The 22,092-nt window shown below is 34.1% G+C and overlaps 1 protein-coding gene and 1 pseudogene across 2 annotated transcripts in view; one reads left to right on the top strand and one right to left on the bottom strand.

Moving 5' to 3' along the window:
• PTGFR (prostaglandin F receptor) overlaps positions 1–21,336 on the bottom strand; it is a 31,032-nt gene extending 9,696 nt beyond the window's left edge. The window contains exons 1-2 of one of the 2 annotated variants that reach the window (XM_015595089.1): positions 20,461–21,264; positions 15,711–15,728 (exon numbers count right to left, since the gene is read on the bottom strand). In XM_015595089.1, the coding sequence (XP_015450575.1) occupies positions 15,711–15,728; positions 20,461–21,264 (822 nt within the window). Of the gene's footprint in view, positions 1–15,710; positions 15,729–20,460 lie in introns of those variants that run through there. The other variant, XM_006919350.2, reaches the window with a different exon arrangement.
• Positions 19,285–19,430, top strand: LOC112485864 (annotated as a pseudogene).
• Positions 21,337–22,092: the final 756 nt, after the last annotated feature.

Here is a 22,092-nt window from a genome sequence, read left to right as displayed (position 1 = left end):
TACATATATATATATAACTATTTTTCTGATGCTGCAGATAAGAAAACTAAATCACAGAGAAGTTTACTTGCCCCAATTCACATTGCTGGTATGTGACAGAGGCAGAATTGAAACCCAAGTCTATCTGGCTTCAAAGCTTGTGATCTTTCACTATACCATTCCCAGTAATGAGACCAGTAGTAGTATGTTATATTTATGAACAAGATGATAAAAAGAAAATAATAGCTAACATTTACTGAATACTTGTTATATTCCAGGCACTGTTTTAATACTTTATATCTATTATCTTATTTAATCTTAACAACTCTGAGGAGAGCAATGTATTCTCTATTTTAACACAAAGATGCTGAGGCATGGAGAAATTAAGTAACCCAAGGTCACCCAACTAAAATATGGTGCAGTTAGGATTTAAAGAGCGGGGGATGGGAAGGATTCATGTATTGGCCTCCTTGGCATTAGCAGATCTCATTTTTAACTCTCTAGTTTTCTATTTCTGTTAGCCTGTCTACTGCTGACTCTAGCACTCTCTCACCCAGTATTTCTATTAATATACTTTCACCAGTATAGATCTGGAGCATATGCTAATAAATGTATTGCTCCAGATCTTTTATGCCCATAACAACCAATATAACTGACAGGTAAGTCACATGAGTTGAGTACCACACAACTGAGGTGTCCTTCAGAAAGATGATTGTCAAAAGGATGCATGAACAGAGGAGCACTGTCTGTCCTGGAATGGAAAAGGATTTTTTTCTTTTTAAATGTTAACTAATAGATGTAAAGTGAAACATAGCTCAGCATCTTTTTTTCTCCTTTGTATCTACCCCATATGCATGCCATGATTTTCTGTTTTTGTTTTTGTTTTGTTTTGTTTTTCAATTTAAGTATAGTTGGTATACAATATATTAGCCATATTAGTTTCAGGTATACAAATGATTTTCATTTTAACAGTCTCCTCTCATCCTTTTAACTTTTGACTCGTCTTCAGATGTTGTTTTTATTTTTTTTTAATCCAAACTTCAATTTGTAATCATTATTCTGTCATTTCTGTTCTTTGGCCATGATGAAAATTAAAAATCAGTAGGCAAAATGTTTAGATCTTAGAAGAAGAAAACATGTGTCTGAAAATATGTTTGTTTTTATGTCCTGCCTTGTTGTAATAATTATTTCATTTTACTTTGAACTGTGCTTTTAACAGCATTGTAAATTCTGGCTCTTTCTAGCCATGATTATCTACCTTCAACCCATAGTTAGGCTAACAAAGTATTGGTCATACTTTAAACACTGGCAATGATAGATGCAAAAGAAGACATTTTCATCCTAATCAAGAAATGTTTATCTAACATGTCATAACTAATGTAATTATTAGAACTCATCTATGAATTAAAGAGAAAACAACTCGTTAGAAATAGTGTAGGAGATGCACTATTTTAGGAACAAAAGACTACTTTGACAACTGGCAACACTCTGTTAATTGCAAAAGCAGACTGTAGCAGAAAGGTGTTTCAGTAAAACACCCACCCTGAAACACATTATGTTTTTCCAAAGAGAAATGTCCAACTGGCAAAGTTGGTTTATTATTACAGAAGTTTGTAATGTTGCTCTCGGCAACAAATTGAGACACAAAATACATAGCTAGGAAGGCTCTGAGTCAGGACTATAACCAATGTCTAATTAACTCCAAAGTATAATTGAGTATAATTCAAAATGAAATTAACTGCAAAGTATAATATGAGTATAGTTCAAAACGAAATCAACATATACATCTGGTCAGGAAAAAAATTCAGACCTTGCAGATTATCAGTCAATTTAATTAAAAATAATTCTGTTTCATGGTGACACTTGAGTCAGTATGGTTTTTTTAACACAAAGATAAGAAAATTTCTTGATCATTAAGATGTTTTTACTTTCCAAATTTATTTCTCAGGAATTATGTAGTTATATTTTTAATTTCCCTTCACATCATCTAAATAGCAAACTGAAATTCATCTTCCTTAGTTATAAGTCAGTGTATATTCTAGCATTCACTTGATAACAGCCTATGGGCCTAACTCTGATTAAATTCACCCTCTCTTAGGTAATTTTCAGCACTTAAATACACACATTACCTTGATTTTAGTTCCCTGAGCAGAGAACCCAGTTGAACCCACCCAGACTTTTGACCTACAGAACTATGAGATAGATAATAAAGTAAGCACTGTTTCACACTGCTAAGTTGGTGGGGATTTGTTACATAGCAACAGAAAACTAACACAGTACTCATGAGGGACTTAAAATTAGAAAACAGTAAAATTCTTGTACAAAAACTTACAACAGACATTATACTTAATGAAGAAAATATAGATGCATTTTAAGAGCTGGAATGAGTCAAGGATACCTATCATTACTACCACTGCTCAACACAGTATTGTAATCCCTGGTTAATACTACAAGGAAAAAAAAAAAGAGGTATATAAGAATTGGAAGAAAAGAGATAAGCTTTTGTTATCTATAAATAGTTAGAATCAATAAATGATTAAAATCAATAAAAGAGTTCAGCAAGTTGTTGAATACATGACCAACTTAGAAAACAGTTCTCTACACTATTAACTATAAACTATAACACAAAATACCATTCAAAATAGCATAGACATTATAAAGTATTTAGGAATTTATTTAAGAAATAAATAAGACCTTTGTAGGGGCTTATAATTTTAATTTCTCCTGTTCTGTATTTTTCAAAGTTCATATAATAAACATATTATTTTGCTAATAAAAACATACCATATCAATGGTGATATTCAAAGTATTTAGAACACTGGCACCAATCAATCAGAATGACACAAAAAATAAATGAGCAGTTTTACCACACAGGTATCTGTCAGATGAAGAAGAGCCTTGCATCTCATTAACTAATTGATTATTTATGTTAACTGATTATTATATTTCTCTCCCAGAATTGGCCGAGAAGGACAAATTTTAGCCTTTCACTTTCTCTGAAGAATTTCTCTCAATTAATTATTTTTCCTGTAGTCAGGAAAAAGGGACTAGAACAAAATTAGATCAACAAGACGATATAACTTACTTAAAAGATTGCAGGGAACAAAAAATAGAGCTGGCATAGAAGAGAGAAGAGCATGTCTATGAACTGAAGAATGAGAAAATAAGAAAGAACTATCATGTGGCCTGCACCTGACCAACAGGCTAACCATCTATCCTGCCTGATAGGACAGAGTAAAAAAGTGTAGCTCAGATCGCATCTCCTACATAAACTCAGTTGTTCCAAGAATGTGAATGCTGGGGACTTTGACATTACCTGCCTTCAAATTATGAAATGATAAGGTTCAAAGTCCCTCATGGACTCCAGGAGTAATCAAAAGATAGTGATTAAAATACAGAACATACTTAATAAGTACTTTTACAAAATCTACCAGAGTGGTAAGTAAATTTACCATAAAAAGCAGCTTAAGAGGTTAAATTGTTTTCACTTTACAAACACACTCAACATAGGGTATCGAGACACCCTCTATATATTTTAACCATGATAAACTGATCCCAAACTGAAGTCAAATCATCCCCGAATTGAACCAATGATTCATTCACCTCACTAAGAATGATCTAAGTAATCCAACAAGTAAGTCTGAAAATGACCACCAAAGCAATCAAGATGGTTCTCCTTCCCTTAGGAGACTGTCAGCAAAAGCTGAGAAAATTTCCTCCTTGCTCTACTGTAAAATTGTGGTTTCAATTACCCTCTCTTCTTTCCATTATATAAATTTTCTGTAATTTCTTCCATCAAGCTACCAAGTTTTGTGGTATTATTTGCAATACTAAAAAGCCACGCCCTTATTCTGTGGTTATATAGATTTTAGATTCTTAAAAAGTTTTATAAATAATACCACAAAAATGGCCTCAATTAAAAGAAATGACTTTTCCCAAAATAAACGAGAAGAGATAAACATATATAATCCATAAGAAATTGGGCTTTGCATTCAGGTAAGTGATTTGATAAAGATGGGCTGAACTAGACTTTAGATTTCCCTGGTAGGGTTAACTAGTGAAAGATATAAGATCCAAAACCCCTCTAACCTTGAATTGCAAATCCCCCAAATCCCAAAAGGTAAAATGGTCCCTGGTTGGCATCTTAGAGAAGAACTGACCTTATTAAACACATTCATATTAAGAAGTACATCATGAAAAGAAAAGAGGTGGTACTAACCTAAAACAGCATTTGCTACAAGTTCCTGGAAAAGAAATCAATATGAGGAAAAGATGAGGTAATTTAATCCAAAAAGAAAAGAAAATTGAGGTTAAAAATCAATGATTAAATTAAAAGCGAAGAATTGCATTTCTAGAAGAGAACTCAGTCTCATGATTGGTAGTTAAGAACCTATTTCACCCAAAGACCATCAGAGACCACAGTGAACCTGAACTCAAGGGTGCATTGGTCAGGAACTCTCTACCCTTAGTCGTTTGGCGTAGACTAAACACAAAGTTTCTCAGCAAAGCTCCTTGGAAGGCTGTGGCACTTGTTTACAAGGGTTCTTTTATAATAGAGCCAGTTCAGCTCATGCCTCACAAATAAACTACAAATTCCTTTGAAGTTAGGATCCCATTTTAGTCATGTTTATATACCCATGTAGCACATGTGAAAATGCCCGTGGTAGGCACTCAGTGAATGTTTTTCAAATTACCACTGAGTTTACTAAAACTCAGTACCAAATGGAATAATAGTCATAGTGGTAATAACAATCATGCAATACCTTTTACTGGATGCTTACCAGGTATTATGAGAAAACTCACATGCCACTTGATGAGATAAGTGATATAATCTGTATGATTATCCATATTTTACAGACATTAAAATTGAAGCTCACAAAGATCCTTAATAATTCACCTAAGGACATGGGGTTAGCACATCCAAACTCAGACAGTGAGAAAAATTTTTGCACCCTACAATAGCTCTATAGGGGCTTACCCAATTATAAGTAGAGATTCAAGTATAGGCTTAGGAGATTAAGCATAGTTATATGTTGTGGAGTCAACGCTAATGAAGATGCTCATTGGTATAAACAACATAAATCAAGATATCTTCACATATAGTAGGTGCCTGCTAAATAGCTGGTAAGTCTGTGCAGAAATGAAGCCAGGAAAAAAAAAGAAAGAAAAAAAGAAAGAACCAAAGCCAGAAACTCAATTACTTTTCCGATTCAGGACCTCTTAATGTCCTAACTATGGAATGAATACTGATCATTTCTTCCCAATAACAGAAGCTGGAGAATAGTTAAACATTCAGAAAGCACAGCTTCTTGTTGAATCATAATCTCCTGAGGTTTATTAGAGTCAGAATTTGCTGAGTCAGAATTTACTGAGGTTTTTTATCTTTCTCTGTCCAGATTTAACATATGTTAAGGCCCTGAAGGAAAGCTCTGTGAAATAAAACAATATGCTTCATTCATGTTTCACACAGTTTAAAGAGTGGAAACGGTGGTATTAAAATCAACAATAAAAAAAAAAATATTATTCCAGAGTCAAAGCCTAAATAAACTCCAAACAAAGGATATGTAAACTCCTGACCCATGACCTATCTGGCATGTAATACACACTCTCCTATAAGTATATGTATCTGTGTGCTCTTCATACTATAATCACGAATGCAGTAATGGCTGAAAATTTCTCTTTTGTAGTAAAATAATTATTAGGGCGTTTCAAAGATGATTTCTCTAGGGTCAGGAAATTGAATACCATTTGTTACTAAAACATGGAGTTATCTAATTTGTGTGTGTATGAAGTTATGTAAAACCAAAAACAAAAAATAAAAATGAAAACTAAAAGAGAACCAAATAACTTCATCTTGAAAGCAAAATACAAATAGATAATTGCATATTTTTAACTAAATGAATGCTCATCAAAATGCCTTTTGCTAAACCAGCAGAGAAGATATATTAAGATTATTAACCAAGTAGCATAGATAAGGTATAAATAAATATGTTTTTTTTTAAAATTTGCCACAAAATATAATTGTATTTTAAATGTTAGGGAGAATCATTTTGAAAGTGTTTCCATTGTTACTCACAAGCTAATCTTTACTTAATAATGATTTATTATTTGGCTTACTTGCCAATAATAAGTTCTACAAAAATAATGTATTCATTATTCATATGTCAAATGAATTCTCAAAGTAGATGAAAGTAGAAAACAAATTCCTACTAAGTTCCATGCTCCACAGTACTCCAGCAGCCAAAGTGCTCTTCTTAAACCTTGCATCAGATTGTATCTCCCCCTTGGAGGGCTGGAGACCTTCCAATGCAATGGTTTCCAACCAAATTTTAATCCAAACTCGCCGTGGTTTATAAGGTCTTAGGCATGGCTTATAAGGTCCTACTTTCCTCACCAACCTTAAATCCTACCACCTTCACCTGCACTCCTGTTGATCCAGTTAATGGCCTTTGTTTTGTCCCTCACTACGAGAAGCTCATTTCCACTGAGTTTCATGCTGGCTATTCCCTCTGCGCAACCACCCTACCCACATATATTCCCACAGCTGGCTCCTTTTGTCATCCAGGGCTAACCGCATCATGAGGCTTTCTTTTTCTGACCATCCAACCTAAAAGAGTTCCATTCTCACAGGCACTCATAGCACTTACAACTTTTTGAAAATCTCCTGGTATTTGTTCATTATCTCTCTCTCTCTCTCCAAAGAGCTCCTAGCTCCTAGCAACAACCTTCTCCCACAACCCCCAGAAGAATGTAACCTCCATGGAAGAGGGATTATTGTCTGTCTCGTCCAGCATCACAGCCTTAGAATCTCGAACAGTGTCTGACGCATGGAAGGCACTGAGAAAAATGTTTAGAATATTATATATTCTAAATATATTATATTTGTGGATAGGTTTTAATTGCTTTTTTATAGTGAATTCTCACTAATGCCATATCTTTGGCTCTCTAAAAATCAAGGACTATATGGCATACTCCAGCTGCAAATATGCCTAGGTATGACTTCAAACAGTAGTGTCCTGATAACTTTAGATTTTCAAGACATTTGGAATAAACAGATTGTTCAGTAGACATGAACACATTTTCAAGATAAATGTTGGTTTTGTTGTAATCAAAATTCTGGCTCCTCATGGCACCCTCTGGTTTTAACCAAAATCTCACTGTTTCCCTCAAAACATTCAGTGAGGACTTTTCTCCCCTGCATGGGGCTTTTAACCTTTCAATGACATAAGAGAAAAAAAAATGTCTCAAAGGGTAAAAGAATTCTGCACAAAATCTAGGTTATTTTTAATACTCAATATCAACTAACAGAGCTGCCCCCCTTTTTTTAATTTGGAAATTTTTTAATTACCCAGATAAATTAGAATCCATATAGGTTGGAAACAAAGGAAGTAGGAGTTCAAGGGCATTGTCAACACTCTGGAAAGGAGAAGAGAAGCAATTTTTTTTTAATTTATTAAAGGCAGCCTCTCTAGTGAACTTGTTCAAAGATTTACTTTCAATCAGGCCTATGTCAGTATAACAATAAAGTATAAAAACAATCCATTTAATCATGTTTCTCCTTCTCCACGAATCACAACCAATTCAATGTCTTTGAGCTGTCTTCATGTCGGAGCTCTTCCCCATGAATCTAACTTAAATCATGGCACCCTCTGGTTTTAACCAAAATCTCACTGTAATTGGCCTGAAATCATTTTAATTTTCACTAAAGTTTCAGTTATAAAACATGGTCACTGATGTTGTGCAACTGCTCATGATGTTAAATACAAACAATGATTGTATCCTTTCAGGAAACCCTCTGAACTACAGAATCATAAATATTTCCCATGTCTGAGGAAATATACAACTGAAAACGTAATAAGGATTCAATATGTTAACATCTGAAAAGTGCTGAGGGTATTGTCTGGCACATAGTAGAAACTACAGATGAGGGTTTTAATTAATGAATTGATTCTTACACTACAAAACAAAATTTCTAAGCAAGAATTTTACATCTAAAATAGTCATCACAATTATAGTTGTATAATAACAATAAAGTATAAAAACAATCCATTTAATCATGTTTCTCCTTCTCCACGAATCACAACCAATTCAATGTCTTTGAGCTGTCTTCATGTCGGAGCTCTTCCCCATGAATCTAACTTAAATCTGAAATCATTTTAATTTTCACTAAAGTTTCAGTTATAAAACATGGCCACTGATGTTGTGCAACTGCTCATGATGCTAAATGCAAACAATGTCAAGCCTTTTATGATTGTATCCTTTCAGTAAACCCTCTGAACTACAGAATCATAAATATTTCCCATGTCTGAGGAAATATACAACTGAAAACATAATAAGGATTCAATATATTAACATCTGAAAAGTGCTGAGGGTATTGCCTAGCACATAGTAGAAACTACAGATGAGGGTTTTAATTAATGAATTGATTCTTACACTACAAAACAAAATTTCTAAGCAAGAATTTTACATCTAAAATAGTCATCACAATTATAGTTGTATAGTTATATTTCAAAAAATCATCACAATTATAGTTGTATACTCCTTTTTTCAAAGATAACATTTTAAAAATAAAACCTTTATGTGATATCATATGCATTAAATAATCGTAGTTATAAGAAAGTTTCATTCATTGATCTCATTTGCAATTAAAGGGTTCTGATGAATGAACTGTCATCGAGTAGGCAGGCCTATGTTGAGTTACTCCCTCTACCCACCACAAAGAAGGTTCCTGACAGTTTCCTACAGATCCAAGTGGCCTTCAGTAGACAGAAAAAAAAAAAGAGGTTAATTCCAAAATACTGAACTTCATCCTCAAAGCTGACACATTTTTGAGTGTTTGGCCTTATTGTGGGGGTGCTGTGGAGGTGGGGGTAACAGAGAAAAATCTCAGAACTCACTGGGTTCTATTACTTTGTTCAGTACCTGAATATATAACACATCATTCAGAAAACCACTGTGATGCATGATTTTTGATTGCTTGCCTGTCTCTTTGTACTGTTTAGTAGATAAGTAATCTCTGGATAAGCTGAATTGATTTGAACTTGAGTTTTAGGAAATCATCTAAAACAAACTAAAGATTCCAAGAGAAAGGTGGCACCAATGCTGTGGTTACATATTAATGTCAATCCATATTCAAAGGAGGTATTAAAGACAAGGGCACTGATATAGGTAAAATAGGTTATTCATTCATCTTTACAACCAAATATAAAATGGCTTGCTAAATAGACCACATGGAAATCCACATCAATCTAAAACTGTCTAAATAAGCAGACTGGCTTTTAAATTACTACCATTTGCTTTAGACAGACAAACCTACAGTTGGCAGCTAGGAGTTCTTTCTTTCTATATGCAGTTCTAATCCAGCTCTTCCTCCAAAGAGCGCATTTCTAATTTAAGCATATCCAAAGGATATGCTAGGTTGGAGGAATGTTTTCAAAAGTTTCTTCCTAGCACTCAGCTCTCAGACAATTCCAAACTAGAACCTCGAGCACAATTGGATGAGGGACAGGCCAATTACAGGTGCTGAGGTCCACTGCTATCTATAGTCAATTCCTGGATCTAGGCAGAACTGATCTGCTTTTTAAACTGGAAATTTATCTGTATTTGTCAATTCATTGACTCCCTCCTGATTTAACTTCATACTTCCTAAATCAGCAGAACTAAAGCAGCTACCAGAATACAGGCAGCAGACTATAGGAAGAAACTTTACTCCCCACATTGTATTTTTTTCAATTCTAGAGCCCAACCAAGAGGTATTAGGGCATGAAATAGGCAAAAAAAAAAGCCCTCCGTTTGTTCCATTTGAATGTTATGATAATGCTGTATTTCATTAATAAGAATGGATAAAAAGTTTCTTAGACTACACCAATAATAGTAAATGCACAACAAAATTCAAAATGCTCAAAAAGTCTATTGCTATTATTGCAATAATAATACTTACCTTCAGTATAAGATAAAAAAAATTCAAGGTAAAATGTTTTAAAGTGGAGAAGGAAAGTTACTTTATATCTATAAAAAGAGTAATTTACAACAAAGATAGAGCAGACATAAATTTCAAACCCCTAATGACATTACATTAAAATCTACATCATCGAAATCCATTGAAAACCATTAGAAATACAAACATAAACTAAAAAACACAAATGTAATGAAATTCTAAGTTCTCATATACATTATTTGGAAAAAAATTAAGAAATAAGATTCTATAAATAATAATTTTGATTTAATAGCTATGTATTGAACTTTTAATTTTTAAAAATGAGAGAGAATGTAGATTCTTTTCAAATGCTCATATTTACAAAATTCGATAATAATAAGTTAACTAATTTGAAAACAGTAAGATTTGCAAGTTGGTATAAGAAAATTTTAAACCATTAAACTAGACGACCTTCAGGAAAGGCTGATTTAAAAAGAAAAATGTTATACAAAATTCGGGTAGGGGCCTCAGGGAGTAGAGAATAGGGAATAACTGCTTCATGGGCACATGATTTCCTGTTGAGGGATAAAAATATTCTAGACAAGATAATGGTGATGGTTGCACAACATTGTGAATGTACTAAATGTCACTGAACTGTACCCTTTACAATGATTAAAATCGTAAATTTTTTACGTGAATTTTGTCACAATAAAAATAAATAAAAAATAAAAAATAAACAGAGCTTTCTTATACACTGTTATGAACAAACTACAAAATTATTATTCAAATCATGACTTCGATAATAGGGCAGCTAGACTATGATCATGAAAGGGAACGCTCTATATTGTAATTGATCAATTGAACATAAGTCTCAATAAAATGTGAAGAAGATGGTAGTTGCACTTAAAGTTAGAGATAGATTAATACAATAAAATAAAAAGTCCAGAAAGATTCAAACACGTTTAAGAATTTCAGACATAATAAAGGTAGAAATTTTTTTAAATTGCAGGAAGATCATTCAATAAATGATTTTGAGACAACTAGTTAACTATTCAAAAGAAAATTCATATTATTAACTTGCAAACTAAACCAAAATAAACTATAAATGTATTGAAAACATAAATACGAAAAAACTGAAAGGGCAAAAGTGCTATAAGATAAAAGAGATGAATACTGATATTATCTGAGCCTGAAAAAAGTATTTCTTAATATGAAACAGAAAGCAGTAACAACAAAAGAAATTATTGATTTATTCACTACTTTTATAAATTAAAATACTAAATTAAAAGACTAACAATGAGCCTGGAAAAACAACTGCTTTTACAACAACTGATTTTATTTTTATTTTTATGTATTAGCATTGTCTGTTCTTTGTCATCCAAAGAGTTCTTGAAAAATCATTTACAGATAACCACACATTCACACACACAAAAAAATACCCAGTAATATAAAAAAGTTTAACCACTCTATTAAAGAAATTAAACTAATATATTTTCCCTATTGGATGACTAAAAAGGATGCACTCACATGCTAATAGTGGTTATCTGTTGCTAGTATAATTTGAAAGATTTTTATTTTAATTTATATTTTACTATATTTTATTTTACAATAAAATTTTATAAAGAAAATATTGCATTTTTAAAGTAGTCTGTAGGAATATAATGCACAAAATTTAATATTCCTCAATAAAGAGAATATGTCCATGGACATAAAGGGAGGTCTTTTCTTTCTAATGGAGTTCCTAAAACATGAGATTGCATCTCTCTACTCGTATACTTGTATACTGCTAGTTTTCTGCTGCCTTCATTGCCTTGTCCCTGCTCCTCTCCCCTCTCCTGCATTCTATCTGTCATTCATGTGGTTTTTATCTTCATTTTCTGGTCCTCTGCCATAAACATAACTTCAAGAAGCGAAATAAAGGACCATGTAATCAAAGTAATAACAATAGTAACTATTGTTGTTGCTGCTGCTACAGCAACTTTATTATTTAATACTTTATTATTTAACACATTATTTAATGTACCTTTGGACCCAGAGGTTCCTCCACTGTTACTAAAGCGATTAACCTTCTGCATTGCTCCCAGGCAAGGCCAGAGAAATGCAAATAGTTATATTTATCCCATATTAAAAGTTGGGAAGAGAAGGATAAAGAGGATACACCTAAGAGTTAGAGGATGGAGAAGAGAGTTCAAAGATCATGGATCAAATAAAGGAACTAGATAGTATTATTCCCACAGTGTGCCTCAGGACTATTTTCTCAGGTCAGGTTTCTGTCTCTATGCTTTACTCTCCACCTGGAGAGACATCAGACTTTTTTTGTTTTCTTTTTCAGCAAAAGCCTGCCAAAAGAACAAATCGGTGAGCAAATTAACAAGTAAATTTAAGCAAAAATAAATTTTATTTTATTCATTTATACTATTAATGTTCGCGGCAATTTGTTTTTCCTTATTTTAAGTCCTTTCTAACACTTGTTTAACCTAAATTCTTAGAGTGAGCGATTTTTGTAATGTTCATGTCACTATTTCCTTTCTAATCTCGAGTCCCCTTCATTATCAAAAAAATTGTATGAAATACTCATTTGAATTATTAAATTATCAGCTGATTTGATTTTTCTACTACTCATGTTTTATTACTTGAAAATTTGTCTAGCTTTTAATATTAATTTATTATAACCTGCTACATTCTAATGCTGTTCAAGCCTGTCCCAAATACTAAAGTTTCTTATTTGTAGACTTTCATATCTCTAGGAGTTGTATACGTTATTATCTCTTTTCTCCTTGGTTTTTACAACTTGACTTAAGATTACATTTATTTCCATCAATTTTTCTTTCTAAATGACATACTATAATAGTTTTTCTCCTTTTATTAGTAATCAAAAATAATCTCATCCATATACATTCACGACAGATTACTTCCTATTCTAACAAAAAGTGTAATTGAATATGTTCATATTTCAACACACTACATGTTCTCTCTTTCACTTTCTATGAGTACTGTTGCTTAAGCCATAGATATTGGAAAATTAGAGATTGTTATTCTAGTATCTAGAACAGTGCCCGGCACATGAAGGTGCTCAATAAATATCTATCAAATAAATAAACATATAATTATTTGTGGACCACCAAATTGGAAGTGACAGCTACCTACCTAGTGCCCATTATTCATTTAATAACTAACTAAAAAGTACTTTTGATTATCTTGTTGACAAAATTATTGCCTAGCAGCATTAATATTTAATAGTAACAGCAATAATAATGATAACAGTATAATAACTGAAGTACCATGTCAGGCACTATTTTAACTTCAATATATTACTTCATTTAGTCTTCATGACAACCCAATAAAGCAGGTACTATTACTATATCTAATTTATATATGAGGAAATTGAGGCACGGAGTGGTTACAGTCGCACGGCCAGGAAGTGGAAGAAATAGGACTTGAACTCAGACTCTTAACTACCACACTATATTGCCTAAGAGCTAATATCTTAACTCATAGATAAGATACATCTTTTACTCCAACTAATTATAAGCTCTTTGAGGAAGAGCTTTATCTTTTACTCCCTGGAAATACGACTCCAAGTGTAGTGCCTTGTACATAATGGTTTCAATAATTTTTTTGTTCATTTTAACTTGATTCCAATAATTTATAAATTAATACCTAATAAATTATTATTATTAAAATATTTAAATTTTAATACGATGTGAAAGATTAGCAGGCAACATCTTCACTTCTGAGAGTTAAATAACTTCAAGTGGAAATGTCCAGGAAAATTTTCTAAAGCTATCAGCTCCCTCCGTTCCTTTCCACAACAACCAAACCTTCCTAATAGAGGAGAAAATGGAAAATATCTAAACTAGACACAGGTGATTATTTCTAATTGAGATGGTTGATGGCAATAATAGCAATAGACTTTTTGAGGATTTGGGGGTTTTGTTGAGCATTTCTTATGTGCCAATTGCTGTGTTATTAGAGTATAGGGAAATCAAATCATTTTTTCTGATTTGACTTTTAAGTACTATTATTATGATAACTTCACATATATGCAAAATTTACTTAGAGTGACTCCAGGTCACAGCTAGGAGGTGGTAGGGCTGGGACCCTGTCCCCTGCTTGTACTTGAATAACTACAGTATTCTAAAGGGAAGGCTCGATTGAGGACTGTGCACAAAAAGCTACAAGAATTCAATTGTCTCTGTCTCCTTTACCATCACATCACTGCCACACTCCATTTTGGCATTCCACAATCTAAATTTTACTTGGGGATTCAATAGCTTAGGAAAAAGAAGAAAAAACACCTTCCTATCTGTATAAATCCACAATTATATCCATTCCTGTGTAGCATTACCGTCCTTGCATCCTGACAAAGTATAGACAGAATGACAAATTTACACAAGCTTTGAAAGGTAATATTTGCAAATATCAAAAGACTGGTTAAAGTCTTCTCTAAATACAGATAAATGGCATCGATATACCAGGTGAAATTTGGTGTGGTTATAAATGCCTTCCAAAGCAAATATAAATGGAATGTATTTTATATGCCTCCTGTAAGGATAAGACTAAGCAAATAAAGTTAAAACTGGTAACCCAGAGAGATTTGGGGCACGTCAACGACTTGAATTGTTCTTCAAACGACTGGAGTTTATGAAGCCAAACAATAAAGAAATCTATCTATCTTATGTTATCAGATACTGCTAAGTGCTATGACAGAAATAAAGCACAGGAAGGGAAGAGAGAAGAGAAACGATACCCTTAAATAAAGGAGGTGATATTAAGAGAAGAGTAAGGGAGAGAACACCAGGGCTCAGGGACAAGAATGTGCTCTCAAATATCCTGGAACTTGTCTTCTGTCAGTTGCTATTATTGACTTCAGGCCACTAACTCCATGCCCACCCAAAGACAAAAGCAGGCCAAATTCCCACAGTGTAAACTACATTCATACAGATCTAAAATATACTTTTTCTTATTGATATTAATTTTGAATTGTAAGTACCTGAGTTATTCAAGACTTTTGTAGAAGTAGAACCCAAGCATCATCATCAGCCCTTTATTCAGACATCATTGCTGCTTCCATATTCCAAACGTGGGAGCACTTCTCACTTCACAAAGGAAGCCCGCTAAAACAACTTATGACAATATTGCCTCTAATATCAGCAGCCATCCAACAACAAACCAAACGACCTATTCTCCAAGATCTGACATAGAACTACAGAAGAGTCCATTTTAGTTTTAATTTTAGAATGAAACCCATTAGAAGCCCTTTTATTTGGTACAGTTAGGTGAAATGATAGATTGGTCAGTTAACTTTTTTAACTTTAGAAATAATTTACACATGTACACATTATGTATGTACATATTTCTACATTTCCACATTCTCTTTTTACTTAAAAATGTGTAAATATACATCCACTTACCACCTTTTTGCTGTAGTAGCAAATGCATAAGACCCCACAGAGATATTCATTACACGGTTCTTAAATATAAAAATAAGGGCCCACCTCTCAAAGAAAACAATCTTCACTTATAGTCAAGATGTTCTGTGATATTGCTTTGCTCTATCATTTGCCGTTAGCCCTCTAAAACCTGGTCACTATGATGCCAATACCTTTAGTAATTCATTCAAAATACAATTAACCACCCAAGTCTCTGATTTATATCTGACAAACATCTTAGTGACCAAATGTTTAACTACATTGATGAGAATTATTGGAATAAGAGTAACAACCTATAAAAATCAAATTCAAACTCTAATGCAGAACATTTTTCTTAAGTACTCACCTATATAAGAAATCATTTGCTCTTAATACTTCTTTTCTCAATTCAAAATGATCCTCTATCCCCAAAAAGAAGGTAAACAAATGTGTGGCTTTCTAGTAAAAGATCACTGAAGTTTAATAGTGTCTGAAGTCTATAGCTGCTAACTTAGGGAACAGATTAAAAACTACCATTTGGTTTCAGTATTTGCTTAATTATCTCTTGCTTACAAAACTCAGAAGCCACATTCTAGTCAATCATTTGCAATCTCTTAACACTCATACTACTTAAGTTACAGTCAGCCGGTCAAAAAGTATTTATTGCTCTACCAAACCGGTGAAATAAAGCGTACCAAAAATAAATTCTTTTTAGGGTTGCATATTCCAGAAATGAAGCATTAAAGAGAATCATTACCTGTATAAAGACAGAAATGAAAAAAATGTTAAGAAAATGTTACTTGAAAGTGCCAGTAAATGTCTTTTTCTCCTCACTCGAGAAACATCAAAAGAATATCTTCAAGATTTATTTATTAGAGAAAGTAATTCGCCTATATGCACACAAGACAATTTTATAATTGCCATTTTATTCAAAGTTTTTGTATTAACTTATTGCTAAGTTAATTACCTGGAATTATCAGGTAATAAATACCTATTGAAGTTTTCTATATTTTTCAGTTGAAATTATAATTAAATTAATTTATATGTGTTAACCATGTTTAAAACTATAAAATCCAGATATTGTAAATTTTGAAAAGTCATTAACTGTATAGAGTATAATGAATGAGAACTTTTTGGACTTTACAAAATGGATTTCATGAGAGCCATGACAGTAATGTCAACTTGCACACAAGGGGAATGCCCTTAGGGAGTAACTGGAACACCCAAAACCCCAGAAATGTTAGCCCCCATCTGCAAGGGCTGATAAGCATGAAGATCCCACCTTGTAAGGTCCATATAAGCTGAACACCTTAGACAGATGATGCTCAAGCCTGTCCAGAGAGCATCTTGGACGGTGAGCTAGAGCCGAAGACTCTGACCTTCTGACCTGTCCTAGCCACTGGCTCAGGACCAATACACAGCTCTCCGTGCTGCCTGTCGACAGAGTTCGCTTTGGAGACCCTAAGGTCTTTCAACCTTTTGCTCTGTCGCATAAGACTGTACTTCCCCTCTGTGTGTTGTGTGTTAACCTGCATAGGTACCTGATCAGGTAATGATTCTCAATAAACCTGGCACTGTGGAAAGATACAAATGTATTCGAGAGTGTTACTTCAGTAGCCACTTTTCTTGCTCACAACTTTAACAAGTTAAATTTTAAACTAATATTATGATTGTACTACATTTCTAAATCCCAATTCCTGAAAACTCACACACATTTCCCCTTAGAAAAATGACACATTAAATTCAAAAGAAAACACTACAGGGAATATTTAGGGCAATAAAAGTATTTTGCATAACACTGTAATAATGGAAATATGTCAATATACGTTTGTCAAAACCCATATTATAGAAAACACTGAGAAAACCCTAATGTCAACTAGAGACTTTAATCAATAACAACATATCAATAAGGGCCCATCAATTGTAATAAATGTACATATCAATGCAAAATATTAATAAGAATGACTGAGGGGAGGTATGAGAGGATAAATGAGAACTCTGTACCTTCCACTCATTTTTCTGTAAACCTAAAACAACTCAAGAAAAATAAAGTCCATTAAAAACAGAGAGATTGTATCATGACCATCTTGCCTTTGTATTGGTTAAATTCAATCATCAAAATTAATAAAGTACCCCCTTTATCATCAGCTACAAATTTAAATCATTTTAGAAATTATGCCACCACTGATAAGTTTTGATGCAATAAATCCTGTTAAGCACAAGCACAGACTCCATCATTTGCATCTCGTACTCTTAGTGTATACCTGTACCTGTGTTCCAGTTTCAAGCTTAAAAATGACAGTGAACAGAGGTCGAAGAGTGTGTACAGGTGTCATTCAGATTACAAATCCAACAATTCATACTATCAATCAAGAGAGAAGGCACATGGTGTAAAGCAGGGAATTGATCTAAAGCTGCCATCATCATAGTATATCTATGGGGAATTTAGAAGCTTGGCTTCAGAAGTATTTTTAAAACTAAGACGCTTTAAAAATATAAGGTAGAGAATGATGGCTCAGTCATCAACATCTATGCAATCCGTCTTAGGCAATAAAGGAAAAAAAGGAGAAAGATTTCAAGTGATGTACCCCCTGTTAGGTGTTATTTTGGCATTCCAAAACCTGTGTTTTTTACTAGGGTTCTATTTAGAGCTGTCTGAATGGCCTTAACCTACTGCTCAAGGCACTCATGTCAGCCCGTGAAGGGTATAAATCCTTTAGCCTGAACTTGCCATGAAGACCTAAAGTTCCTACAAGAGAAACCAGGAATGCAAAGAATGTTTGAAACAAATATGAATCCATCAAGGAGTATCTGTGGCATACCTACTTGGCAGCTAACACAGAAATAATTTTCACACTAAAAAGAATTTTAGAAGTATTGATAAATTGGTGTCATAGGTATATCAATAATTCATCGTCAAATATAATGTTGATCTCAGAAAATGTTTCATAAAAATATTTCAACTAGAAAATATGTTCAAAATATAAGTTAAATTGCACTATCCATTTTAACTGTGAAGGAAACCAAATATTCAGGAAAAGAAATTGGAGAAAAACGCAGATTCAAATTATCCAATGCAAAAGCGAAATTTGCTGCCTTACAACACAGGCTTATTATACTAGTTAAACTTTCACTCTGATTTCTCAAAGTCAAAAGCCACAACTAAGAAGAATTTTAAAGGTGACTACCTTTAAAAGCACTAGTGATTACCTCAGTTGTCCAGATTATCTCTCACTGAGTTAACTATGTCATAGTTTTCAGGTTTTCTCCAAAGCTATGACCTTCATGCAAAAAAAAAGTCAGTATTTTCAGCTACCTCTTTTCTTGCCTTCTTCATTTTCCCTTTACAATCCCCAAGTTAATTTTAATTCTATTCAGACTCATTTTTTTTTTTTGAGAAGCTAGTCTATTTCAAAGTTTAAGGGAAAAAAGAAGCATTATTCTAAGGGAATTCTCTTTGTAGAGTGGCATAAATTAAACTCTTCAAGAATGACACTAAAGTGATTCCACGTATTGACAGAACTGGTTTCTGCCATTCAGATTCAAATAACTATACTGTGAGCCCAGATCAGATCCCTGCTTGGGTTCACCTAAGGCCTCCTAAATTGACAATAAGAAGGTTTCAAAATGTTGACTTGTCAATAATAGACCCAGCCTCGCCTTCCCTTAGTTGGGTTCCTAGGACCAATTCAGGAACATCATGACAAAATACTTAAATGACAACATAATTTCAATTCAAGAAGCTAAATTCAAATTATGAAGAAATAAGATGTATAGAAATAAAGAAGTATTTTAAAAGTAGAACTCCTTTTGTAAAATAAAATTGGTTCTCATAGAATCTGTCTGTGGCAACAGGTCTCACAAATTTTTTAGTGCATCTGGGTCATCAGGATTGTTTATTAAAACTCCACTGGCAACAATTCTTGGACAACAGGTCTGTTGAGAGCTTAGGGAAAATGCATGAGTAACAAGCACCTTGTCTACAGCCATGCCACCCTGAACTCGCCCGATCTCATCTGATCTTGGAAGCTAAGCAGGGTCGTCTGATCTCGGAAGCTAAGCAGTGTCGGGCCTGGTTAGTACTTGGATGGGAGACCACCTAGGAAGAGCAGGTGCTGTAGGTGTAAAAAAATAAAGCACCTTTATACTACCATGACAGGGACAACCATGAACTTTGTGTTATATTTACCTTTGTCTGACCCTTTCGCTTCACCTCAACCTGTGTATCAGCTATATACTATCTCTGGATACCAGCATGTTTTCCCATTGGTACAGAAAAAGCAATGAAAACAATCAGTAGCTATGTACAGAAGAATTTTCTCTCTTTCATGGCATGTTGTCGTTCTTTCCATCATAAAGTATAATGTTAAAGAGAGTTAGTGTCATACTTGTCAATCATAAGTATTTTTTTTCCTTCTACCTGGAAAGTAATATAAATGACTTGTATTTTGTTGCTAATTCCTTAACCTTAGCCTTCATCTCCAATAAAAATATCAAGCTGTCGAATATAGCTTTTGGCTATTTTTTTAAAGGAATGAAATTATAAGGGAAAGATCCCTAACTCTTCTGCCAATCATACTTCTCCCTGCACATTGTTCCTGGGTTTGTGAACTGGTGATTTCTTCACCTGATCTATGTGTATAGTTCACCTGAACTATCCAACTGTTGCACTTAATACCTCCTTTTGCAAGCTGAGACCTGGTCATTGTGTGTTTAGAAGAACCCAGTAGCTAATATACCTTTTCTGTAAATCAGGTCTGTGTGACTTTCTACCAAGACTTACTGGAGTCCATTCCAGTATTGCATCTTAGATGGTAACTTTTTTCACATTTTAGAACCCAATCATATTCAGTATGTTAAAACTATGTTGTTCCTGTTAAAATTACTTTACACTGCACTGCAAGCACATAGCATATGGTTAGCAAGACATTTCTAACTCAACGCTTGTGAGAAAATAACCATGTGTGTCATAAATAGTTTAATTCGAAGCCAGAGTTAAGTGCTGAAGTAAGTCTTGAGTAGGAGTAAACTCCAGCTTTTAAAAGACTGAACAATGTTGCCCATCAAGACTAAAAATCGTAGTTAAAGACAACAAATCTTGTATTGAACATAAAAAAAAAATGGAAGAAAGCAGATATTGTCAAAATGTTAGGCTCTTACCAGAAACGGACTCCAGCAAATGCAGGAAACACACATTATTGCCAGGAGCTGGATGACCATTTCAAAATGATGAGACCTGCCTTGTCTGTGCTGCTGACCCTTAAATTTAACTCTTAAAAGAGTAATTCCTGTGATGGCATTGCACAAGAATGAAACACCAAGGGCTAAGAGCCCCAGAAAAGAAAAAAGTAGAAGATAAAACCTATCTTCCCAGTCTTTGATGTGTTCTGTTTTGTAGAAGCACCAGGTCCTTGATGCTTGAATTTTATAGTCTTGATGCCCAAGGATGGGCAGCAAAGCTATGAAAATAGCAACCAAGTATACACTGCTCAACATCACTTTCATATGTTTGGATGTAATTTTCGTAGAATGAAATAGTGGTTTGGTGACTCCAATACATCGCTCAATGGCCATCACACTGCCCAGGAAAAGAGGGCACAGACCTGAGAATACCATGGAGATACCAAAAATACTGCAAAGGACGTTCGATTGGTCAAAGCGAATCCAGTCTTTATCAGAAGCATATACAAACACTGCTAAAGCTCCGTTGATGAGGTGGCCAAAGAAATCTGTGATTACCAGGCCACTAGCCAAAAGCAGAAACGATGCCTTGGACTTCTGTCTAAATCTCTGATATGCCTTCATGAGTATAACAATGGCAAGGCTGTTTGATAAGATTCCCACTGTCATGAAGATTATTGAAAAAAATACTGAAAGCCGGTTTTCCGTCTGGCAAGTTGTATTTGAAAGAAGCCCAGCTGCAGGAGACAATGACTGTTTGGAATTGTTCATGGACATTGTTGTGAAGATAACAGCCAGCCGCTCAAGTCATTTCCCACTCAGGACAGTGCAGGTTTGTAGTCCAGGCGTCTGTAGCATGAAGACAGAAGAATTATGAGCACTGCATAACTGTTAATCTGTCATTTAAAACCAAAGGGCCCCAGTACCTTGTGGTAGGAATCAGATTTATCTGACCTATCATAAGCAAGGTTGCGTCATACTGAAAACAGCACACATCTGCCTGTGGTTCCACATTTCATTTTCAAGGTAAAGCAGCTGTCAAAATTGAACCCCTTGATTAACCTCCGTGGCCCTTCTGCAAATGGGCACCTCCTAAATCTCCTCCTGACACTTCACAGGTTTACAAAATCACTAACAAGATTAAATTTAAACGCAATAAAGTTTTAAAAGCATAATAGTTTATTTAAACAACTAGACAACCTTTTAAAGTTTTTGTTCTTTTCTCTGATGGGCTTCGTCCCCAAACTACAGGTTATTACTTAGGTGAACTACTTGTTTGTCAGGTAGACAAAACAATCTTCTCCAAAACTTGGGAGAGTGCAAAAGAAACCACCAGCAAGGTCACTGGTGTTAAATGCGGCTTCTCTGAATAAATTCTAAAACTATTTGATTGAGATCAAATAACAGCAAACCACACGCATCAGTGATCCCTGGAAGGAAGAGTGGTGAGTCTGTAGGAAGGTTTTCTGGTCCAGCTACTACCACCTGTGCAGAAATCCTTAATCGCTATAGAAAAGGAGGAGAGCCGTGCTCACTGTGAGCACATCCGCCCAGATGCTGTTGATTAAGCTACAGCTTCAGGATAGCAACATCCAAAACTAAGTA

Source organism: Pteropus alecto, unplaced genomic scaffold (genome assembly GCF_000325575.1).
Source record: "Pteropus alecto unplaced genomic scaffold, ASM32557v1 scaffold25, whole genome shotgun sequence".
NCBI classification, from domain to species: Eukaryota; Metazoa; Chordata; class Mammalia; order Chiroptera; family Pteropodidae; genus Pteropus; species Pteropus alecto.
This window is presented reverse-complemented; position numbering and strand designations above follow the sequence as displayed.